This window comes from Leucopleurus acutus (assembly GCF_964270905.1).
Source record: "Leucopleurus acutus genome assembly, chromosome: 11".
Lineage (NCBI taxonomy): Eukaryota > Metazoa > Chordata > Mammalia > Artiodactyla > Delphinidae > Leucopleurus > Leucopleurus acutus.
Window position 1 is genome coordinate 30,719,595 of NC_139152.1, and position 25,640 is coordinate 30,745,234.

The window sequence follows — 25,640 nt, forward strand, 5'->3', positions numbered from 1 at the left end:
GAGTTTTCTGCCAAAACTCTAAGGCAGAAATATGCCGGGCAGCTTGGAGGAATATCAAGGAGGCCACCCTGGCTGACTTAGTCAGTGGGGAGGAAGAGACAGCAGGAGGGCTGGAGGTCGGATATGTGATGGGATGGATTGGGTAAGTCCTGGGAGGCCATCACATGCACTGTGTCTTTTACTCTAAATGTAGGCAGCCAGGGGCAGGATTTTAGCCGAGGTGTGGCATGAACTGTCTCTTGTTTGAAAAGCACAACTCTATCTGTGGCCTTGAGGATGTGGGGAGAGAGTGGAGTCAGGGAGAATCTCGGGAGGCGACTACAGGATCCTCGGGGTCTATGTTGGTGGCCTGCACCAGGCTGCTAGCGGCTGGTAATTCTCAGAAGTGGCACATTGGGAAGGTTGTGACAGCATTTCGTGGTAGATTGAATGCAAGAATGGAAAGGAAGAGGGGGTCAAGGGTGAATTCGAGATTTAGGGCCTGGGGAACTGGAAAGGTGTGGTTACTGTCACCTAAGATGGAAAAAGTTTGGGGTAGAGCATGTTTGGGGGATTAAAGACCAGTTTTGGAGGTATAAGATTTGAGATGTTTTCGTGACGTCCAAGTAGAGATGCTGAGTACACAGTTGGATACACAAGTCTGCAGTTCTGAAGAAAGGTCTAAACTAGAGATACACTTTAATACAATGGAGATATTAAGAATAATTACATGGAAGCGCTATTTTAAAGATAAAATGAAGTAATGCAATTAGCACTCTGTCTTCTCAAAACATTTAATAACTGTTAGCTAAAATAATTACCTGAAATGAAAAAATACCTATAGTTTGTTTTGTTGTTTGCAGTAAAAGTGAATAAAATGTCACAATTATTTTAGTAGTATTTGTGACACAGTAGTTTTAGTTAAGACACCATGACTACAAACATTTACAATAAACCTTTCAGTCTCCTACTTTTCACTCTGATAGGGTACTTGGAACCATATTTTGTAAGGTTTAAGTTAGTTGTCATAGGGTACCTCTTTAATTAGAAGTAATTCTGAACTGTCTAGTTCCATGCAGTTTTATATACATATATGTATAATTATTATTTTATGATTTATCAAACTCAGTTGAAAATTTGCATCACTGATATACATTAGAATTTAAGCATTTACCCAGGTATTCAAGGAAAAAAATGTACTTGTCTTGTAATTTCCATAGGGGTACTTACTTTCACATCTTCCCTTCACTTTGCAATCGAAAACATGGCAGGGGAAATATTATCTTACTGGTCTTTGAGTTCCCCTTAGCTATCTGCAAGTCCTTAAACAGCCTTTGTGGCTTAACCAAAATTCTCTTCCATCTTCATTCCGCTAACAGATATTGGTCTAAGCATGTACTTATACTAAAAAATGCATGACCACGTTGTCTCTACACATCTATAATTTTATGTTAACACCATCATTATGTAAGCTATACTTTAATTGTAATTATAACAGATTTTATGTCAACACACATCCATTTCTAGTGTTCATCTGGTGTTCAAGGGGAGAGCAGCATGTCGTAAATGTTATCAAAATATAACATCTGAAGAATAGAACAGAGGGTAATTGTGTAATTCTGTATTCACTCTAATTAAGTTCAGTGGAGTTGGCATAATAGAATTAAGATGAAAAAAAAAAAAAGACATTGAGGTACCATGGCTCCCTCTCCTAACACACCCTTTTCGTATCCGAGAGCAGAGACTCAGCACCTTTCTGTACAGAAATGGAGACAGGAAGAGGCCAGAGGATGAATGACAGGCACGAATGAGGTGGAACTTTGAAGAGCAACATGGAAATGAAATACTTCTTTTGTATTTGGTAGGTGGGGAAAATGTACCAGCGTGTATGCCTACTGGGACCACGTTTTCCAGAACAGTTAAGCCCAGTGTCAACTATGCTGTCCCACCTTCCTCGTAAGTAGGAACATACTGTTACTTGAATCTTTGCTTCCTGTTTCTTGATACCTGGTTGAGAAGATTATCACAGGACCTGCATCTTGTTAGCAAATACACTGTTTTGAAATGATTGACACTCACTGAAGAGTGGCAACTCCAAGCTTGCTCTCTCTTGATCTTGGACTATTTAAGTCTGGAGTGCAGGAGTGGGTTATGGGGAAAGACCATTGGAATTCTTATGTCTTCAGCATAATGGTTATAGCATAATGGTTAGGAGTGTAGGTGCTGGTTCAAATCTCTGCTTTCCACTTGCTAACCATATGAGCTTGGGCAATTTACCTGATTACCTGAACCTCAATACTCCTGCCTATAAAATGATGTTAATAATATTTCATCCCCATAGACTTGTTTTCAATGTTAAAATGAAGTCACTTACACCAAGCACTTAATACAATGCCTAGAGCATAGTGAAGTCTATTATTATTACTATTACTACTACTACTACTATTATTATTATTACTATCACGATGCCAGGTGCTATTTTTCCTATGCCTTATTCCATTGTCTTCTGCCCTGTCCCCCCATTTCTGTCTTGTTTCTGTACAAGGGTAGGTTTGTCACAGAGCATTTTCTTTCCCTAGTGTCTGACTCTTAGTCATCAAGGTGACTGGTCCACGACCCGGCATTCATTGCTGCTCATTGAAGCAACCCATTTTGAGAAGGGGAGTTGGATATTGATGCCAAGTTGGGTCAAGGAGAGAGAATTTTCTCTCTTCTGCACTCAGAGAGCTAAGTGAAATATTGAGCCCTCAGAAGGAGAATCAGGCAAAGGGCAACATGCTTAATTTCATACCTTAGTGATTAAGAACAAGTCAGACAGGCTGGATTTGAACTCATTTCCGTCATGTACTGACAACGGGATCTTAGGTGCTTTTGTAACCCGTCTGAGGCTCAGTCAACATCTGAAAGAGACGAATAACATTATCAGGACCTAGCGTATAGCCTCGTTGTAATAAGTGAGTAAATCCTTTTAAAACGTTCAGCTCGTTGTTTGGCATATAAACACTTAATAAAATTTAGCTTCTTTGGCTACTACCGCTGCTAATATTATTAAGTAGCTGAGCAGATCCGAGGCCCATTTTTTCCTTAGATTGCACATAATCATTTGGACAACCAGCTCACATTGATCAACCGTTGCTTATATATAAACCCCCATGAACCCAAAGGTGCTTTAACTCTCTCCCAGTCAGAGCCTGTTCTGGGGGCAGAAGCAACACCGGCACTACCCCCATCATCTTTGCCTTATTGTCACTACACTGGCCTGCCGTACTGAGCACTTTCTGTTTGCCAGGCACCAAATTTAGCCCTGCGTATGCACTATAGCATATAGTTCTCACACTCAGGTGGGAGACATTATCATCATCCCCAATTTTCAGATAAAGACGCCAAGGTGTTGGAAAGGTAAGAAACTTGACCCACAGCAAGAGATGGAGCCGGAGTATTCAAACCCTTCTCTCTGACCTCAAGAACCCTTAAATATTAGCATACTACTACATCCTGGTAAGAAAATCTGCTTCCAGCCACTCTGGTGAGAGTAGAAATGATTCTCAGTCCCCACATTCCTCTATTGCCCATGCCACCCTAGCCTCAGGACTAGGGGGGAAAGGAAGTGATCTCTTCAAAGAGCAGCCAAAGGGAACCTACTCCCTTCTGCCTTTTCGGAATCAACTAACCAATATTTTATTTCCTTCTTAAGAGTCCCCACATGTTCCTTTTGGTACTTAGCTTGGCCTTTTAGAATTCTGACATTCTGTGCATGACTCATCCACTGTATTTCACGTTAATTTATTGAGGTCAAGTATAGGGTCTTACTCATCCTGAAGTCCAGTTATCCCCTGTCACATCTAACTCCGTTCTTTTCTTCTTGTAGGACATCTGCAGGTATTTATTTGAATTTTGTTGAATTGTTCTCATCAATAGTACATTAAAAGTTATACAGAAAGTGCTTTCTTATAAGGAAAACCATCTAAATAGATTTCTAGCTCTTTACTTTTTATAGCACTATTGTAGAGATTATAGATCTCCAGGTAATACTTTTTAGATTGAGTTCTTCATATCATCTTATTTTTACATATAATGATAAATCTGAATTTTCTCTATCAAACCTCCGAGACTTCACTGGCTTGTAACTTAGCTTGTTGATTATGTGTTGTTGACTTTTCCATTTACAATGATATTTGATCCTGGTAAGGATGGGGCTGGGTGGGAAGGTACATCGTAGGGCCATAAATTGGTTTTGTAGAGAACTAACATAAAGATCTAAAGTCTCATCATATTTCTGCAGAACTCATGAATCATTTTATTTTAATTCCATTCATTCAGGGAGTATAAAACCATTTTCAAATTGTTATTCCTAATGTGTTCATCTTCTCTTCCTTAGTCGTAGTGAGAAGAGAGCAGGCTGAATGGAAGAAAGTCATTATGACCACTGGGGCCACTAGGGTAGGCATCAGTCCCAGAGTTTTGTTTTCATCTCTCCGCTATTAATATTGGCTAATGTCTTGAGTGCTTACTTGGTGCAAATTACTTAGCCGACCATGGCAAATGGATTGTGTCATTTCATCCCCTGATAGTCATACAATTAATGTATGTATTATTATGATATCCCATAATGCATACATGGAACAGAGCCTCAGAAGTAGTTATTTGCTCACGAAAATATGGTAGATGTGGAATTTGGACTCAGGTCTGATAGACTCCTAAATCACTCCTAGTGATTTTTACCACTAAATTAAAGTTGTATACCTCTGGAGAGTAGATAGTTTCTAAAATTTCCTCAGCTCTAACGTTTTATAATTAAATTTTTGTCTGATGGCAAGCTTAACAGTTAAGATGGGTAGGAAGGAATGCCAGCCTGTTGAATGGAATTTCCCTGAAATAAGCCTGTTTTATGACACCAGCTCACTCATTCATTCACTCAGCATGTATTGAATGTTTGCTCTGTGCAAAGGCATTTTAGGCATCACAGTGGAGTGAGCGCCCCTTCCATAGACTCTCCTGCAACACTCAGAGAAGTCTTGGACTGGTTTGCCTGTTATGGAATGGGGCTTGGTGATAGAAGCCTGGTTTGTCCTCCACTGATAAAACTAAGACATACTCATGAGTTTATAGGCATCTTGAAGCCGTGGGATAGTAACACACATGAATCTTACCATTTTTGCCTGGGATTAATGATATAAAGGTTTTGGATTTGGGTATGGAAAATGGGTGCAATTATGGGTGTGTTGGTTCTACATATATATGGACATCACGTGTCATCAACCTGCAGCTACCTGCCATTCCTCACTACTCCTTCTTTTCACAAACCAAACAAGTACCTTCTTATCTCTCCTGTGGATAAGCTCTTGACAGTGGCACTAGGGCCTCCCTCAATAAGTACATCATTGGCTAAACCAGTGGTTTCTCAGATATGCTCATTGAACAACCCTTAAGGTGGATTGACATTCCACTGCCTAGAATAGAATATGGTGTTCTTTAGAAATCGGGGGGAAAAAATAGGCCACCGGATGTACTTTCTTTAATTTAAATTGTATATATATATATATATATATATATATATATATATATATATATATGAACAATTGTTATATATGTGTATGTATCCTTGTTCATATATATGAATGATTTAAAATTGAAGATATATATATACACACACACATATATATATGTATATTTAAATTTTGGCTTCTGTTAGCAAGTAGTAAATTAAATTATTAGCAGATCCATACTGCAGGGAAATAACCAATCAGATTTCATTCAATAGCTTGCTTTTTTGTAGATTTATGGTTGTGATTTTATATCTGCAGGTATGTTTGCTGAAGAAAATATTTCTACCACTTTACACAAAATTAAATTCATTTAATACCAATGCGGCATGTCTCAAATGTCTTAATACAGTTTTAATCTTTAATCGCATCAGAAGTATGAAATTAGAAACATACCCCAAAATCATTTGAAGATATAATTACTTTCATTTCCCTTATACTTTTGAGACTTTTGAAAAATAAGTATTTAGTTGTACTTATCTGTTTCTGTCTCTCTAAGGGATAGCAAACACTGAAACACAATTCTTTTTAAAAGTCAATATTAAAAATATATTGTCCAAGATGATCAAAACTAAGGAAGTGGCAAAGAAATTCAAAAATTTAAACTTTCAAAGGGTACTTTTTTTGTGAATGTGTAGTACTTGTTCTTCTGAAGGAAGTAATCTTTTTAAAAATTTAATTAACTTATTTTTTATTGAAGTATACTTGGTTTACAGCGTTGTGTTAATTACTGCTGTACAGCAAAGTGACTCTGTTATACATATGTATATACATTCTTTTTCATATTCTTTTCCATTATGGTTTATCACAGGATATTGAATGTAGTTCCCTGTGCTATATAGTAGGACCTTGTTGTTTAGCCAATCTATATATATCAGTTTGCATCTGCTAATCCCAAACTCCCAGTTCATCCCTCTCCCACCTGCTTCCCCCTTGGCAGCCACCAGTCTATTCTCTATGTCTCTGATTCTGTTTCTGTTTCATAGATAGGTTCATTTGTGTCATATTTTAGATTCCACATATAAGTGGTATCATGGTATTTGTCTTTCTCTTTCTGACTTACTTTGCTTAGTATGATAATCTCTAGTTGCATCCATGTTGCTGCTGCAAATGGCATTATTTCATTCTTTTTTATGGCTGAGTAGTATTTCATTGTATATATGTACCACCTCGTCTTTATCCATTCATCTGTTGATGGACATTTAGGTTGTTTCCATGTCTTGGCTATTGTGAATATTGCTGCTGTGAAGATCAGGGTGAATGTGTCTTTTTGAATTATAGTTTGGTCTGGATATACGCCCAGGAGTGGGATTGCTGGATCATATGGTAGGTCTGTTTTTAGTTTTCTGAGGAACCTCCATACTGTTTTCCACAGTGGCTGCACCAACTTACATTCCCACCAACAGTGTTGTAGGAGGGTTCCCTTTTCTCCACACCCTCTCCAGCATATGTTATTTGTAGACTTTTTAATGATGGCCATTCTGACTGGTGTGAGGTGGTACCTCATGGTAGTTTTGATTTACATTTCTTTAATAATTGGCAGTGTTGAGCATCTTTTCATGTGCCTATTGGCCATCTGTATTTCTTCTTTGGAGAAATGTCTCTTTAAGTCTTCTGCCTATTTTTTTTGATTGGGTTGTTTGCTTTTATTGTCATCAAGTTGTATGAGCTGTTTGTATATTTTGGAAATTAAGCCCTTGCTGGTCGCATCATTTGCAAATATTTTCTCCCATTCTGTAGGTTGTCTTTTCATTTTGTTTATGGTTTCTTTTGCTGTGCAAAAGCTTGTAAGTTTGATTCGGTCCCCTTTGTTTATTTTCATTTTTATTTCTATTGTCTTGAGAGACTGACCTAAGAAAACATTGGTATGATTTATGTCAGAGAATATTTTGCCTCTGTTCTCTTCTAGACGTTTTATGGTGTCATGTCTTATGTTTAAGTCTTTAAGACATTTTGAGTTTATTTTTGTGTATGGTGAAAGGATGTGTTCTAACTTCACTGGTTTATATAAGGCTGTCCAACTTTACCAACACCACTTGCGGAAGAGCCTGTCTCTTTCCCATTATATATTCTTGCCTCCTTTGTCAAAGATTAATTGTCAAAGATTAACTGAGGTGTGTGGGTTTATTTCTGGGCTCTGTATTCTGTTCCATTGATCCATATGTCTGTTTTTGTGCCAATACCATGCTGTTTTGATTATGTGACTTTGGAGTACTGTCTGAGTCTGGGGTGGCTATGCCTCCAACGTTGTTCTTTTTCTTCAGGATTGCTTTGGCAATTCTGGGTCTTTTATGGTTCTGTATGAATTTTAGGATTATTTGTTCTAATTGCGTGAAAAATGTCATGGATAATTTGATAGGGATCGCATTAAATCTGTAGATTGCTTTGGGTAGTATGAGCATTTTAACAATATTAATTCCTCCAACCCAAGAACATGAGATGTCTTTCCATTTCTTTGAATCATCTTCACTTTCCTTTATTAATGTCTTACAGTTCTCAGCGTATAAGTCTTTTGCCTTCTTGGTGAGGTTTATTCCTAAGTATTTTATTTTTGGGGTTGTGATTTTAAAAGGCATTGTTTTTTTACATTCCCTTTCCGATATTTCATTGTTGGTATAAAGAAATGCAACCAATTTCTGTATGTTAATCTTGTATTCTGCTACCTTGCTGAATTCGTTTATCAGTTGTAGTAGTTTTCATGTAGAGTCTTTAGGGTTTTCTATATATACTATCATATCATCTGCATCTAATGACAATTTTACCTCTTCCTGAAGGAATTAATCTTGAAGTTCTACTAAGACTTTTGGGATACCTGTTTTAATGAGCCACTACTTCCTGCCTGAGATTGCACTATGCACCAGAGATTCTAGAATTAGCATAATAAAACTAATAATGCAAACAACAGCAACAAATCTTCACAAACCTTCCTTGTAAGGAAGTAAAGTCCACTGGAAAAACAGACAAGTGAAACACACATTCAAAATGGCAGTGATTCTCAAACATTTATGTGCTGAAAAATCATGACAAGCATGATAACCAGGGCAATTACTAGACCCCTTCTCCAGCTGGTCAGGTGTAAGGTCCTGTAACACTATTTTTGGTGAATGCCTCCAGGAGAGTCTGAGACAGATGTTCTCAGTTGTCGTCAACCTTTAGTGTGCATCAGATTTGCCTGAGAATATTGTTAAAACACAGATTGCTGGGCTCCAGTGCCAGAGTTCTAACCAGTTCCCAGGTGTGGCTGATATTGCTGGCCCAGGGACCACATTTTGAGAACCACCTTTCAAAACTCTGCAGTATGCGGTTGTGTGTGTTGTGAATGAGACGGGCCCAGAGAACCAAAGGAGGGCAAAGGGACTCTGCCCTAAATTAGTCAAAGGTAACAATAGCAGCTAGAATTGATTGACCCGAGAAAAAATTACAAGAACTTTACCTGCATTTGCTCATTTAATCCTTTCAGTAAGGTACATGGGTGCTGCTTAGTGTTCCTCTTTTACAGGGGTGTCCAGAGAAGGTAACTACTTTGCCCATGTCCTAAACTGGTAAGTAACAGATTAAGAATTCAGGTCTAGGAAGTCTGATTCCAGAGCCCACACCTCTACCCTTTCTGCATGTAGAGAGGAGTAAAGGGTTGTTGGTGAAGCCTTCCTGGGGGCCCTGGCCTCTGAGTGTAGACAGAAGGATGAGTGGACATAAAGATCATTATTTGTGTGTGGTGGGGGTAGGGGAGGAAGTATGAGGGCTTCCAGAAGAGCCCACCCTCCCCATACATCTGCTATAAGCAAGTCTGATGATCAGGAGTCCGGAACATGAGTATGACTATGGGATACTGAGAAGGGTTCTAGAACCCTGAGGTTAGAGTTCTGGATCAGTTAGTAGGTAACAGAAAGTGAATGAGTGATTTACCTTACTTTCCACGGGTAGCAGGAAGTTTGGAGATAGTCCCTCTAGCGTTAGTCCAGCTGCTGAAGGGCATCACCAGGGGACTGGGTTGCTTCGCTCTTCCAGCTTCCACATCTCTAGCACGTCCACATAGCTTCAAAGTGACCCCAGAATCTCCAATAGTGTTCCAACAATTTGGGCAGGAAGAAAGAAAAGGAAAAAAAAAAAGAAATTAAGTAAGAAAAAAAAGGCAGTGTCTAACTCAGAGAGCAAATTTTTTACCACAGATGGTCAGCAGACTTGCACTTAGATCTCATCAGCTCGGATTTTAAACTGGCCACCTTAGCCTTAAGGATAATGGGGTCTCCTAAACCAGGGCTCTGATAGTAAGGAATAAGGAGAGAGTGGTACTGATTAGCAGTGCCTGCTGTCCCAAACAAATATTATCCCCAAACTATTTTTTTTTTATCCTATATTTTACTTTAAAGAATGGAGGGGAAACATTATGTATCTGTAAATAGCCTTTTAGAAAGGGTACAATTATATAGTTATACAACCCCCTGGAGGGCTCCTTTCTTCTAAAATCTCTTTAAAAACTGTTCAAGGTTAAGGACATTTTTATCTTAATTTAGTAACTCGCAGTCGATTATCTTGGAATGACATCCTCTCTCTGCAGATGTTCTGTCAGGCTTTAGAAAATTCTAGAAGTGGACAGAGAAGCGTTATGGTACATGTATTTGCAATATGCACGTCTTTGAAATGAAATCCATTTAGGGACCAAAAGGCATTTCATGTCTTTGCTATACATTTTCACATATTTGCCTTTCCAGAATTCCTTTGAGCAAATCTGTTAGATGTAACCCATCCGTTTCTCCCATCTGAATTCTTTATTACTAAACATTCTTCAGTATGCTCTCACTCCCCTCTGTCAAAGGCGTTTCTCTGGGTCCTCACCCTTCTCATCTCATATGTGAATGCGTATCTTAAACTGAAGCAACAGTCTGCTATGACTTCTCCATAACTTGAAGAACCCGTCTTTGTGGGAAAAAAAGTAGACTTACTAACTTAGAAGGTAAAATGCGCGCAATGTTTCTGAGAATTAAAAACTAAGATAAAAACATAAGCCATGGAAAAAACTTCCAGTGGATCCTTTTCAAAGACTTTATTTTACAGAGAAGGCAACTGAGGTTTAAAGAAAAAATGCGTTAGTTAAACACTAAATAATAAACCTTAAACCTCAGTGGAGCAACACATGGACAGTTCGTTTCTCACTCACTCAGGAGTGTAGTATGGACTTTGGTGGTCTGAGGGTCAGTTTTCTGCTCAGTTATTCAGGGACCCACCACCTTCATCAAGTGGCTCTACGTTTGTCCTAAAAAGGAAAGGAGAGAGGAAGCTGCAAGCTACAATTATCAACTCGTTATCCTTCAGACGTAAACTCTTCAGGTCACCTCTGGTCACGTTCTTTGGGATAGAACCATACCCAGATGCAAGCAGAGATGGAGAATGTTGTTCCTATCTTGGTCCTAGTGATGCCTCTACAGGCTGGAGGAGCTAATTAAAGTGTAGTCAACAGCTTGTTGTTTCTGCCACAATGAGTGATTAGCCTAAGACTGTGGATTAATTATGTGTGTGTGTCACATATACATATAATACACACAAACATATATATGTGTGTGTATATATACCTTTTTTAGCATGAGTTGACACATGGGGCTTCTGCCGTTATCAAAAGAGTACAAACTGCCTCTTGTTGCTTTTTCTTAATTGAAGTTGACTACTACTATCTATTTCCCTTCATTTTGCTACCTCCCCCCCGCCTTTCAGTATTATATGAAAATTCTGAAAGAAAGAATTTCAAAGTTTCCAGTGCTTTTAAAGGTAATAGAATACTCAGACCTTAACAATTTTCCTGTGTGAAACTTTTGCCAGACTAAAATAGTTAACTTATGAAAAGTAAATTTAGATTGATACAAAAGAGAAAATAAGCTGATTTTTTTTTTTTTACACAAATGCCCTGAGTCAGGGTGGAAAATAAATGGAAAAGTGGAGGAATTTAGATCCTTTTGTTGTAAATTTAAATATTTTTAATTGTAAAAATAATACAGGCTCATTGCAGAAACTCCAAAATTGAAAGGATTTAAAGAAAAAAGGAAGAATAACTCAAAATCCCATTTCTGATAAATCATCTCTGTAACATTTTTGAGGGTATCTTTGGAAACTTTTTTTGTGACGGGGTGCATATAAATACAATGCAAGTGTAAAATACCTTTAATTATTATATCAAACTACAAAACAGTTCTATAACATTTTTATTTAGTAATATAAGTATGATTACTCATCACCTAATAAAAATCTGCAGCATCATTTTTAATGGTTGAACAGCATTCTATTATTTATTTAACCAGTCCCTACTGTTCAACATTTAGATTATTCCTGTTTTGCTTTGCTAAGCAATGAGACAAGCATCCTTGTTCATGTCTTTGAGCATTTGTTTATTTCCTTAGAATGGACTTCTAGAACTTGAATGGCTGGTTGTCAGTTCTGGTACATACTGACATATTGTCTTCCAGAAAGGTTACCGTGCTTTTTATTTCTACCAAGAATTTAACATCCAGTGTGGTTTCTTACACACACTCATCAGTACCAGTATTATCAATATCAATACCGGTATTATCAAGTTTTTTAAAACTTTGTCATTCTAGTCAGTAAAATATGACACCTGAATTATTTTATTTGTATTTCTTTGATTAATAATAGCAAGGTTGAACATATTTTCATATCTTTATTGGCTGTTAATACTTTTTAGTTTGTGACTTTATGACATCCATTTTTCATCAATGTATAACAGCCTTTTATATATCAATGTGTTTATTTTGTTTGTTGTAAATGCAATTTTTTTCTCTTCATTTATTAATTTTTATTTTGTGTGTGTTGAACTTCTTTAATACTGTCAAGTCTATTCAAAAACCCTTTAATGAACACAACAAATGTGGAAAATCAGTCATTCTCCTGCATTTTGTAATCAATTTATTTCCTTTTGGGCAGTACAGAAATGTAAGTTCTTATTTCATCTTATGGTTGGAAAGAATCTATTCCCTCGGAAAGGGATTATAGTCTCCATGATGCAGTAATGGGAGATTTTATAGGGTAGGCAGGGTCTACAGAAGAAAAAACCCTAAATCACACTCCATTGGTGGTTGCTTTATTTATAAAAATGGCATTTGAGGTTGTGTGACTGCCATCAGGTAAGCAAAATTAATTTTTAGCATGAAGTACTCCTATCAGCAAGAACAGCCTAGGATAGGCTAGCAGTAAGAAGTGAAGGGTTATGGGATTGGGGCATAGCCTCTGTTTCCTCCAATGCAGCTGGAAATTTAAACTCTGGGGCTCCTGCTTGATCCAATCAGCCCAGGTAGTATGTGTTGCCAGGTAGGGTGAATAGACTCAGAAGTACAAGAGCTCATCCTTGGTCCCCTCTGGAAATGAGCAGAGAATACTGTGTCAAGCAGAGGTGATCAGTCCATGGTCTGGAGACTTGGATCTCCTCACGTAGTCCTTAAAGTCAGGGTGAGACAAAATGCCAATACAAATTATATTGATGACAGTATCAATGAGGTGACATTGAGTCCTTTGACCCAACGTGTGTCTGCAGTGTGCCATCCATTAGTAAATGGGCAAAGCCATTTGACAGATCTATCTGATACAATGAATGAATCTGACACTCATATTTTGAAAAACTGAAACTGTATCCATTTGTCAAGAACAGTGGCTACTTGTTCTGCTTTATTCCCCCTGGTAGAACTAGGTAACATTGCAGGCAGTAAGACGTTCCGGCATTTCACCCTGGAGTAGCCCCAAAACTGAAGAAGCTGTCTTATCGGTAGTTAGCTCCTTGTCACCAAGAATGTTAAAGTAGATTTGTATGATTAGCAAATTAAAGAGACTGTAGTGCCTACCACTACTGTATTCACTAAGGCACCCAAGTTATTCTAAAGAAATCCTAATAATGCATTAGGACCGTTTTGAATATTTTTATTTGATTAGCCGTAATCTTCTAGTTATAACATCCATCACCATTTTGACCACTGAAACTTGGCCTTCTTTTCTTACAGCCTAGCCCTGTGGTCTTGGGCTAATCACTAACCTGCTTAGATACAATCTTCTTCTCTATGAAATAGAAACAATATTATATACTTTGAAGGACTGCAGGAAGATGAGCTGTAATGTTTATCAAGTGCCTAGTAAGTAGCCTGGCCCATAATAAATACTTGGCTAATTGTAGATGTTAGTTTCATTTTTAGTTTTATTTCCAAACATTGCTCTTTACTTTTGGAACTCTAAAATTTGTTTTGAGAGTGGAGGACTTGTTGTTTGGATTCCTCCAACACTCTCTGTATATTCTGTACTTCTAGCCCTACATCATTTATATTAATGGAATAAATGATCTTTGGTCTGGTGAGTCCAAGGTGACGAGGAGCTAAGTGGAGGTTCAGTATACACCTGGAAATATGGATTTTCATGCCCAGTGCAAATGTGGGAAAGGCATTATTCCCACATTATAAAGGGGGTAAAGACCTCCAACTTGAGGAGACTCTGGGTTGAGAGATGAGAGATTTACAGGTACTGTGTTTATCCTACAGGGTACCACAGGGGCTTTTATATTCTGTAGCAAGAATTTGCACCTTATACCCTTGTAGTTAGATGTAAAGCATACCACATAACTAATATCTAGTAAGCATTAGAGTTAGAATAAATACCATTTATTTAACGTTTCCTTTGTGTTAAGCATTTTACAGTTACAACATATGGATGGATACTATATTGTAATGGTTAAGAGTGTAGTTTTTTGAGCTGGATAATCCTGGATTGGAGTCTCATCTTTATTACCTCTTTTTTTTCTGTTTTATTGAGGTATAATTGACAAAATTGTAAGATAGTCAAAGAGTATATCATGATGATTTGATATACATATCTGTTGTAAAAGGATCCTTCCCATCACGTTAATTAATACATCTAACAGCTCATGACACCTTTTTCCTTTTTTTCTTTTTTTGGTGAGAACACTTAAGTTCTATTCTCTCAGAAAATGTTAGTTATACAATACAGTATTATTGACTGTAGTAACTATGTTATACAGTAGATCCTCAGACCTTATTCATCCTGCAGCTGAAAGTTTGTACCCTTTCACCAGTCTTCCCCCTTTTCCCCACCCACACCCCAGCCCCTGGCAACCAGTTTTCTACTCTGTTTCTATGAGTGTGGCTTTTTTTCTTTTTAGATTCCCTATATAAATGATATCATTCGTATTTATCCTGTCTGGCTTATTTCATCAGCATAATGCACTCCTGTTTCATCTATATTGTCACAAATGAAAGGATCTCCTTCATTTTTTTTAAGGCTGAATAATATTCCATTACCTCTTAAATGAGTGACTTTTGGTACATTGTTTACACTTTCTAAGCCTCAGGGTTTCTTTTCTTCTGTTAAAAAAAAAAAAAAATATATATATATATATATATATATACACTAACAGGTTATTTTCTGATATGTGGAATGTTTGTTGAATCAACAAATAATTAGTTGAGATCATAAATGTGACACTTAGCACTGTATTAACATTTATTAATACTCTCCCTGTTAATTTCTACAATAAATTGTATAATAAGTAACAATAATAATAGTACTACTAGTAGTTTCAGAAAATGCATAGGATGTGCCAGGCATCATATACTGTACTACCCTCCTTCATGTGTACCACAGGTTACATGTGGATATCATCTTCCACGTTGTTTCCTTTAAAAAAAATTGAAGCTCAGCAAGATTGAGTAGCTTGCTCCAGATGTGAACTCAGGTCTGAATCACTCCACATATAGGTTCTTAATGACTCCATGTCTTTAATTCCACATCTGCATTTGTTTGTTGTTGTTGTTTTTAACTTTCCAAGCATCTGATCTGAAATTCCTTTCTCTTTGGGGAATTTTCCACTTTGTGGGTCTTGGTGTGAAACAGAGCCTTCCTCTCGTTATACAAGCTGAACATGTCAGATACACTGTTTACTCACATGCTCAGTCTCCCTTACAGATGGAAAACAGTCGGGCGACCTCAGGTTGGCCAACTGCACCCCTCTCTTGGATTTTGAATTACAAATAAATGATGTAAAGAAGCAAGGCCAGCAGTGCTGGGTCAACCTCCTGTTTCCTGTTCCTGCTTGGTAGCAAGGCCAGCTAGGACTTATAACATCACTTTGGCCTGATCCTATAATTGCAATAGCATAGCCTTGGCTTTCGGTTGTTTAGTCTGCTTCTAGTTACTGAGACCTAACCATAAACTTCCAAAAGTTTCCTTTTCTGCTCAAATTAGCCGTATCTGGTTCCTGATGATTACAAATAAGACCTTTCCTGATATACAATGGTGACCTACTTATCCAGGCAGATGTAACATCGTCCTGGCAGGGACAGAGGGCAGGCAAGTTCCTTGAACAGCTGAACAAGAAGAAAAAGACCTAAGAAGCAAGAATTGAAGCCAGTTCTGCTTGTGTTATAATTCTACCCGCAGCTGCCTCTGTTTCACAGACCACATGCTAAGGACCATGTCCCTTCCCCTGTAACAGACGAGCAAAGTAGACCCAGGCCTTCCAACCCAGAGACCAGCTGAGCTGTACCGTGGACAATCTAGGATGTGAAAGACTTCACTCAATGTCTTTGTCACTTGACACATTGTTCCTCTCTTTGGGAAGTAGCTTCTTTGTGTGACAAGAATATGCTAAACCAACACTTAAGTGGACAGAGGTGAAAGATGCCAAAATTAGCTACAGAAAAAAAGGCGTAAAGACTTGTATTTTCTGTTATTTGAAGGTGTTAAGACCCCACATAGAATATGAGTCCTTTAAAGGAAAGTTGTGAATGGCCCAGGGAATGTTGAATTTCCATGTGGCAATATGTTCTTGATCAGTCATGATGATGATGATGATGGTAGCATCAGTAGCATTTATCAGTGTTTCCTGGGTGAGAGGCACTTTATCCTAATGACCTTTTATCCCCATGACGACCCTGAAGTAGGAAATACTGTTTCAGCATCTCCAGGGTTTTTCTTTTTCTTTTTTTTTTCATCAGGAATTTACCCTAGATCACAGTTGGGTGGTAGAACGACCAGAACTGGACACTAGCCTTTCCTGAATTCCCAGCGTGTGATCTTAGCAGTTGTATTGCCTGATGCAGAGCCATGTAAATGTTGCCAAAGCAATGAAACGTGTACCTATTTCTAACAGATTCTACCTCAGAAGCTCTGGGTTAAGTGCAGAGCAGTTGAGTGTGATTGTCTTTACAGACAGTAGATAACTTAAGAGAAGTTGTTTAAAAGTATATTTGCATATTGCACTACACTGTCATATCTGTGATTGGTTAGCTATTGAGTAACTAACACAAATCTCAATCCCATCTCTAATCTCATTCATCTCTTGTATGATATTTGACCTAATTGAGGCAGTTTTTTTTGGTTCTTTCCCACAAACACACATCGAACATCCAAAACATGCTTACCATTTGTGAGCATATTCTCTTAGTTATTTAGGAGTTGAGTAAGAGTGAGAGAGAAGGGCTTCCCTGGTGGCGCAGTGGTTGAGTGCTCTGCCTGCCGATGCAGGGGACGCGGGTTCGTGCCCCGGTCCGGGAAGATCCCACATGCCGCAGAGCGGCTGGGCCCGTGAGCCATGGCCACTGAGCTTGCGCGTCCGGAGCCTGTGCTCCGCAACGGGAGAGGCCACAACGGTGAGAGGCCCGCGGACCGCAAAAAAAAAAAAAAAGAGTGAGAGAGAAAAAGACACATAAATATGAAATACGGTCATCATTTTTTTAATATCCTTTATGTTGTTAATCCCTCTTAGCATTTACTGCCATTCACTCATTTGTATTATTTGGGGTATAGCAGTTTATTCACACAGCATTTTTACATATGGCTTATCATTTGTATTCTATTTTAATAACACTAATAATTATAGACTATTGACAAACTCATCAGACCCTACATATTCATTTCAAAACCATGAAAATAAGGTGGAAAATGAGGTGTAAAGTGGAAAACCTATGTGTATGTTTTCATTGGTGGAATGAGGAGCTACCTGAATACCACTCCTTTAGCTTTTCCTTCAAATGGTGCACTTTTTCCTCCATGCATAGGAGTCCCTTCCATTAGGTCAACAGTAGTCTTGAGGGCAAACCTCAGAAGTAGAAACAGGAGAACTTTTCAGTTATGGTAAAATCAAACATATTTTTCTTCAGTAGTGAAAAAAAAATTCTTCATGAGAAGTTCAACCACCGTGAGTTCCATGGTGAAAAACTTTCCACTTATAGATGCAACTTCCCCCAGAATTCTGAGAAATGTCGGTAGTAGAGAGGGGTGTTGCATACACCTGTTTCATTTCCCTCTGACTTTTCCTTCTCCTTTCTCTATTGACATTAAAATCTATAGTGAAAGCACATAGTAAGCAGTCTAGGACAATTGATATGACATTTGATCTAAATCCCCAAAGTCTATTTTAGATGGGGATGCTATGAGAGTCACAGGAGGGGAAAAAATCTAGAATTATTCTTATGTGATCAAATGTACTAAAATAACAAAAGCAAATCTTATTTCTAGCTAATAAAATCACATTCCTTATATGATGTCATATTATGGCAGAAAAGAAATATATGCGTCTATTTTCTTCTATATTAAAACTGCTAAGGAGTGGGGACCAATGAACTAAATCAATTGTTTTGGGTTCAAGTTGTAGTTTTTAGTAGCCATCCTTCTTAGCAAGTTTTCAGAAGCAAATGTAGTTCGTTTACTATCACCACTAAATGTGCAATTGTGTAGATGTGTGGAAAAAAGTATTATCAAATATATATACTTCAAAATGATTTGTGTAAATTTATCTATTCATATTATTATTCTCCCCAAGTGAATCAAAATCTACTATATACTGTGTTTTTCTTCTATAGCTTAAAAGGGGAATGTATGTTGAAACTTATTCAAATATTTATTAGGTGTCTGCTAAGTGCCAGGCACTCTACTAGGCAGTAGAGATGTTGTATTAGAGGTGGAAAATGTCCTTGACCTCCAGAACTGATACTCTTGTAAGAGAAATACTGGGTCAAACTAAGTCAACAGTTTCTTTGCTACAGAGCTTTTTACGAGTCTTGTGAATTATGAGTCTCTGATAAGGAGATGTAGTGGACAACAGATCCCAAATTTATTTGAAATCTTTTCCTTCATGGACTGTCTCATAGGATTTATGATCCACTGAACACACCTTGAGAGACACTAGTATTCTGCAGTGGTTAGTTAATTGTTTTCTATTAAACAACTATATACTGAATCCATGATATTATTATCTGGATTTTTTGGAGGATACAATGATGTACATGGCCACTGTGATGATAAGGGGGTCCAGTTTAGTTAAGAAGAGAAACCACAGGAGTTATAACTTAATGTAACAAAGAAATACACACACATATACATATATTTATATGTAAATTACTAGTTATATAGTATACAATGTCTTCTGAAGAAGATAGAGTTGTTTGTAACTTGGGATCTCACAGGAGGTTTCACAGAGAAGGTAGACCCTGAGCTGGGCGGAATTTCAGTAAGTTAATGTGGTTCTGACCGTACGATAAAATCGGGTATTTGCACTGGTCAATCTGACCTTGATGGAACAGCATTCCATTTGCAGGGAATAGTGTGATCAAACATGCAGTGGTGGAGATTGCCAGCTTGTAATATTCCAGTACCTGGAAAGTGTTGGAACATCTGCTTTCTCCACGGTCTAGAAAAGTGAATCTCGAGTGAAATGCAAGTATAATGGAGGCCAGTGCTCTTTGCTTTGTACACTGCTTTGATTCTACAACATGCAACGATGTAGTGATCTGTTTCAGATTGTCATTATTCGAGAGGGTTCTTAGTAACAGGAGTGGAAAAGGAAGACCTCTCTTCCTGTGTTTCTGCCCTATGCTCTTAAGCCAGAAAAGGTACCAACATCACTGACCTGACCTTGTCTCAGGTATCTATCAGGATCTACTAGAATCATTCTAGTGAAAGGTAACTAGACGTCCAAAGGACTTAAAAGATACACTATAACCTTTGTATACTTTATATACCTGGTGAAACAAAAATGTCACCTGAGTGGTCCCCTTCCCTAGAAATACCAGTATGTTTTTCCAGTGCATGGCAGAACTTTGCAGGTAAAACTGGGATAAAGGTGAAGAACAGTCTTAAAATTCTAGTCCTTGAACAGCACCTAACACACAACAGGTTTTCAATAATCTTAGCAACAGTATTCACAAATAATGACCATCAGCGTAACTGCTCTTTTGTGCCAAAATACATTACCATATTACTTTTTTTTCCTTCAGCTTTACAACTTGGGTTCTATTATTGTTTCCATTTTACAGATTAGGAAAGTGAGGCTCAGAGATGCTAAGTCACTTGGGCAAGGTCACAGAGCTTGTAAGAGATAAACCTGCACCCTTACTGTTGGATCCTACAAAGCAGACCATAATTTAAGTCCTTCAAAATATACCTCAGAACATTTGAGTAAATTAATGAATAAATCCTCCTAGTCAGACTGACCAGATCATTATATTAGGTTCAGCTCTCAGTGGAGGAAAGTCATAATCATAGTTGGACAGTTAATACAGTAATTTACTTGCTTTGAATTTTCTAAATGATGTTTAGCTGGTAGTTTCATGATGATGACCATCGAATAAAAACAGGCATATTTTGGTGTTTGGAATAAGATCTCATATTGAGTAAAATACATATTGATTCCTAGACCTATATGATGTGAGTAACAGATGACATTGAGATGTCATCTAGAAGTACTCCTGTGCAGTTCATCATGTCAACCCAGCTAATAATTTTAGAATGTTCAGAGTGAATAATATATGCAGCCATAAAGCATATTTCTAATCAATGCAAATAATATTTTTCCTATGCTAAACCCAGAGTTAAGTTATAACACGCATCGTAAGATTAATGGGCCATTTTTTCTTCATCACTTTGCTAAATGACTTAGTCTGGAAACCATTCAGAAGGTTGCGAATTGGAGCTGAGCAGTAGTAGTGAGACTGTGCCTCTGATGATGAAACTATTTCCACCCCGACCCCTACCGCTCCCTTCTTGGGAAAGAAGGCAACATTTCTCCTAGAAAAAGTCACAGGTTCATAAGCTGCCTTGTATAATACGTTTGGAGGAATAGTGTGTCTTTTAAGCAGAGCCTATATCGGCATATAAAATAATTTTTACCTACCATTTAATGAAATTAACACTCACTTTGAGGCTAGGTCTTTTGCCATTTGACTCCTGGATCACGTCTATGGATATATTTTTTTCTTGAGACGAAGTGTGAACCCAATAGAGTATCCATCATTCAGTCTATCTAGCTGATGTACATCATCTGAAGCACAAGCTCCCTGAGGCCAGGCACTTTATCTGCTCTATCAGTGTAGCCCTGATGCCTAGTGTCTAGCTTTTGGAGATTCTTAATAAACATTTGTACTGAGTAAGGTATGTATATGGTGAGCAAAAGTTGGCTTCCCATTTTACAGTCAAGAGTATCCCACTCATGTTCTGTGAACACTGGATAGCAGAATCTTACTATGTTACTTTTCTGTTCCCTTTGCAAGTTTCCTGAAAGGGCATTCCTGTCCTTAGAATGTCCATCTCCTCCCATCTTCCTGGAGAATAACTCTTCTTTCTTAAATACTTAGCCCCATTATTGACTCTTTAAGATTGAATTTATTACCTCCTTACAAACAGGAAAATGCAGTGCTTTTTTTTTCGACATTTATCACCAGAAAATTATTCTAACACTTGAAATTCTGGACCTAAAATGCCTGGACTAGTGGTTCTCAAAGTCTGGTAACCCAGACCAGCACATCAGCTGCACGTAGGAATTTTTAGAAGTGAAAGTCTTGGGCCCTGCTCCAGACCTACAGACTCGGACACTCTGGGGGTGGGGCCCACTACCTGTTTCAGCAAGCTCTCTTGGTGATGCTGATGCATACTCAAGTTTGAGAGCCACTGCTTAGACCTAGAACTTAAGGTTTAGGCTTTGGACAGATCTGAGTCCTAAACACTACTGAGACACTGGAGTGACCATGAGCAAGTTACTTCTGGGAACCTCTTAGCATCTGTGTGCCTTGCTTAGCTAATAGTGATTTAAATTAATTAGAATAATGCACACGGTGTACTCAAGAGAGTAACCGAAGCATGCTTTATGTTCCATAAATTCTAGCTGTTTACCATTATCACCAATCAGAGCTTACTGACACATCCTGAAGACATTCTTCTAATAAGTGTAATAATGTGGTTTGTAAAATTAACAGCTTAGAAGAGCATATTACGAAGTTCATCAGACAGGGTCTCAGCAGGAAATCAGGGGTACATCAATAAGGATAAATTGAGCCCAATGTAGAGAATCAAGAGATAGTGTAGTGCCCTGGGTTCAGTAAAAGTGTGGCTACTTTATAGGAGATGAAAGAGAAAGGAAGGCTTGCTGGAGAGAGAGTCCTCCCCAAAGATGCTGTGACGCCCCACAGAGAAGCACTATATGTTAGCTGGGGGATGCAGCCAACTCCCAACAATTTGGCAAGAATTAATACCCTAACTTCACTCCCCTCCTTCGTTCCCTACAATCTTCTATTGGTACTCTTCATTGGTGAGCCAAACAGAAGCCAGAGCAAGGACACTTACTAAGATAGGCCATGCAAGCCATCCATATAGAGTTGGGTGGAGAAAGGATGTGGAAGGGCAAATAGGACATATTTCCCGCAGGTGGTGAGCGAGCTGTAAAATCACTCGCCCTTCTAACATCATTGCCATTGCAGGAGCACGGAGGAGCAAGTGGTTAGTTCTGACTTGGCAGATCCAGGAGACTGCAGGACAGAACTGGTATATGAGTTGGGCTTTAAAGGTAGATTTGAATTTTAATGGAGAGTATGGAGTAAGAAATGGTGAAGAAGCAAGGGAAAGGGAGATTCATTGCAAATGGAGAAAAGAAAAGTGGCATAAAGACAAGAAAAGTCAAGACTTACGGAAGAGATAGCAAATACTCTGCGTGTGACTGGAGCAGAGAATGGGTAGACGAAGGCTGGAAGTTAAGATGAAGTCATCCTTGAATAACATTAAAGTTTCCTCCTTTAATCTCAATTTCCACCTTCTACTCCCTTCACTAACATTGGAAAATTAAAAGTGAATTTGACTGGGTTGGTGGCAATGGTAGTATGAAGCAAAGAGAGGAGAATAAGAGTAAAAAATTTAGTAGTACCTTGGTGAAGCTGGGTAAATGATGGGTGGTGGTGTCACGTCAAAGCATGGGCAAGTGATTGTGACAAATATAGGCTTATTTCTTGACTATATGACTTCAGTTAAGGTACTTAAGCCCTCTAGGCTGCAGTCTCCCAACCTGTAAAATGGGGATAAAACCTCGCTTCCTCCAAGGTTTCTGTGAGGATCTAATGAGAAATGGAAGTAAGAGTTGAGTCCAGTAATCAGTTTTTAATACATATAAACTAATGTGAGGATAAGGGTAAGAATACTTGCTATCATTTATTGAATACTTATTATGTGTCCAATATTGTGCTAGTCTATTTACATATCTTTTCTCACTTAGCTTTCTTTTATCTGCCTTTCTATAGGCAAGAGATAACTGATGGCTCAGTTATGAGGAAACGCAGTTGTGAGGAAAATGTCAGAGGGAAAATGTACCAGAAAGTTAATTCCTAATGGATCTGTCAGCCTTAAACAGAGCATGTCTGTGCTAAAATGTGTAAAATATCTGTGCTAAAACTACTCAATTGGACAAGTTTTGATAAAGTATTAACTTAATGAATAGGCATAAACAGCTTGGAGCTTTTTGGAGGGTATGTGGTAATATTAGTATTGGTGTGATGACTTTTCAAAGTTCTATGGTGTATAGAAGTCAAAAAGAAGACCCAGAAAGGGGGAAAACTCTCTCTGAAAGTTACTGGGGAAGTCTGGCTAGTAAGACTCCAAAAGGGAGAATCAGTAAGAGGCCAGGTTATTCATAGGCCTTCTAAGAATGTGTCCATGAGAAATATTTACAATGATTGGATGCCGGAATAAAGGAGAACACTGGCTCCATAAATGGTAACTTATTTTATACAAACAGGCTAATGATAAAAATAATGAAAATCCGATGGATTTTTGAGAGTTTCATTGACCAAACTGAGACAAAAGTACATAACAGCTAGATGCTCATAGTTTTAATCAGTTCACTTTGGAGTCAAGCAAAGATAGCACCTGAAATGGTAAGGGACGTTTATGCAAGGTCACAAAGATTTTTGGTGGTGCATTTGGGATATAAACCCATTTCTGTAAGAATTCTTTCAGAAGTCAAATGTTTGCTTGTCAAAAATAGCATGAACTTACTTCCAGGAAAAGTTCCTAAGAAAAAATAATTTGAGTAATGAAGAACACTGATGTAACAGTTAATTTAAGAACCCAGAAATAGAGGTAAAGAGTAAAGCAATTATGGGTTAAGAGTCTGCATAGGCAGAAGGAGCGGAGCGGCTGCTGCTCAATGGCGGAAAAGCCGCCGGTGTTCTGACCGCTTCGCCCCCCTAGCAGTTGCGGGGGAGTTTCCTGCCGGCGCGGCTGGAGTCTCTGTTTCTCAGGGTTCGGTGGCTGGAAGATGCTCCAGAGAGACGAGGCTGCGGCGGAGGAGGTGGCGGCGGCCGAATCGGCAACGGCGCTAGGGTGGAGAGAAGGCGGCAGCGGCGGCGAGGTGCGGGGCCCAACGGTGTAAACAGCCCCGGAGGCGGCGGAGGCGGTGGCCAAGACCCCGAGGGGGAAGCGGCGGCTGAGCCAGGGTCGCGCCTCCTTTGGAAGCCTGGGCTGAGTGCAGCAGAGGGGTTATGCGGCGGGCGCGAGCGGACGCCCTAGACCTCGCCTCCCTCCCTCGCCCCAGGTAAGGCCGCTGGGCGCCCCGCCGCAGGGGGAACGGCTCGCGGGCACCGCCGAGGCCCCGGACCGTTTTTGGGGTGCCGCCGAGCTGCGGCCGGGACCTCTCCCCGCTTAATCCTCGCCTCTTTCCCTCGGCCGCGGAGCCCAGAGGAGCGGGACGCCGGGCCTGGCTCCTGGCTAGGCCCCTTCCCCAGCCGCCGCCTCCGCGCTCGGCCGAGGCTGGGAGAGGCTCGGGGCAGGGAATTTTAGTTTGCTCCAAAGCCTGGAAGTAAACTGCTTGTCCCTGTTCTCTGCGAGCATCTCTTTCACCTGTAAGCACTGGGGCTACTCCAGGCGGTAACTCGTCCCTTCCTGGTGCATGCCCGTTTGAAAACACTACCTTTTCCCATCTGTTTCCTCATTAGCTTCTGCCTTCCTCTGCGCTCCATTTCACTTCTTCGTTAAATCTTCTTTCTCGCTCTTCTGTCTACGCGTCTCACCACCTCCTTCCTCCTTAGCGACTTTATTTAAATCGTTTCTCTTTGTCTTCTCAGGAGACTCCGGTCTTCTCTTCCCTGTCTTCCCCAGCAGTCCTTTTCGGATGTCATTCTTTTCAGCGAAGTTCTTAAATGAAACTGCTATCGTCAGTATCCCAAATCTACCAGAGGCCCATTAAGAATAGACTCACCAGCTTTAAGTGGCAGATCAGTTTCTGATTTCACCGAGCCTAACATCCTTTTTAAAAAAATTGTATTATTAAATGTAGAGTGTGGAAATAGCCCTGAAGTTATTTTTAAAATGAAGGGCTCAATGAGTGTTGGAAATAGATATTTCATTTTTTCAAGTTGCATGACCTCTAAGGTCAGATTGAGCAGATCTAGAACATTTTTGCCCATCTTGTCTGGCAGAATGCTTCTTAAGCGTTTTGATAGCGGCTCACATTCATCACTATTCAAGTTGGCTTAAAAACAGTTTGCAAACTTTAGAAAAAAGACATTATGAGAAAAACTAGGAAGCTGTTTTGATGAAGTCACTGTTACATACCTTTTAAAATAGGCTTCACATGTTTAATGTATCAAAATAAAGTTGGTGGGAGTCTTGTAAAAAGGATTATTTAGGAATTTGAGTAGTCTTAAGAGTTATGTAGCTATTTTGGGAAAAACATTCTTTTTCTGTTAACAAACGTTTACAACTCCTGTGATGTGAGAATTACCGAGGTTTACTGTGGGATTAACACAGGAACTCATTTTATTTGAGCTACCACATGGATGTAGAAGTGGTAAATTGCTC

At 39.0% G+C, this 25,640-nt stretch overlaps 1 protein-coding gene across 1 annotated transcript; it reads left to right on the top strand.

Annotated features, from left to right (window-relative positions):
- The first annotated feature begins 231 nt into the window (after nt 1-231).
- Nucleotides 232-24,403, top strand: LOC309969366 (uncharacterized protein). Its single transcript, XM_082851158.1, has 3 exons — nt 232-1,935; nt 9,022-9,064; nt 24,083-24,403. Exons 1-3 carry the CDS (start codon nt 1,854-1,856, stop codon nt 24,348-24,350), a joined length of 393 nt encoding a protein of 130 aa, XP_082707284.1. The 5' UTR covers nt 232-1,853; the 3' UTR covers nt 24,351-24,403.
- Nucleotides 24,404-25,640: the final 1,237 nt, after the last annotated feature.

What these genes read in the sequence shown, in the direction of transcription:
- LOC309969366 (XM_082851158.1), top strand. Translation starts at nt 1,854, where the DNA reads ATGTACCAGCGTGTATGCCTACTGGGACCACGTTTTCCAGAACAGTTA. An exon ending in TATGCTGTCCCACCTTCCTC is followed by an intron (nt 1,936 to 9,021) that starts GTAAGTAGGAAC and finishes CCTCTTTTACAG; the next exon opens with GGGTGTCCAGAGAAGGTAAC. An exon ending in TTTGCCCATGTCCTAAACTG is followed by an intron (nt 9,065 to 24,082) that starts GTAAGTAACAGA and finishes TCTGTTTCTCAG; the next exon opens with GGTTCGGTGGCTGGAAGATG.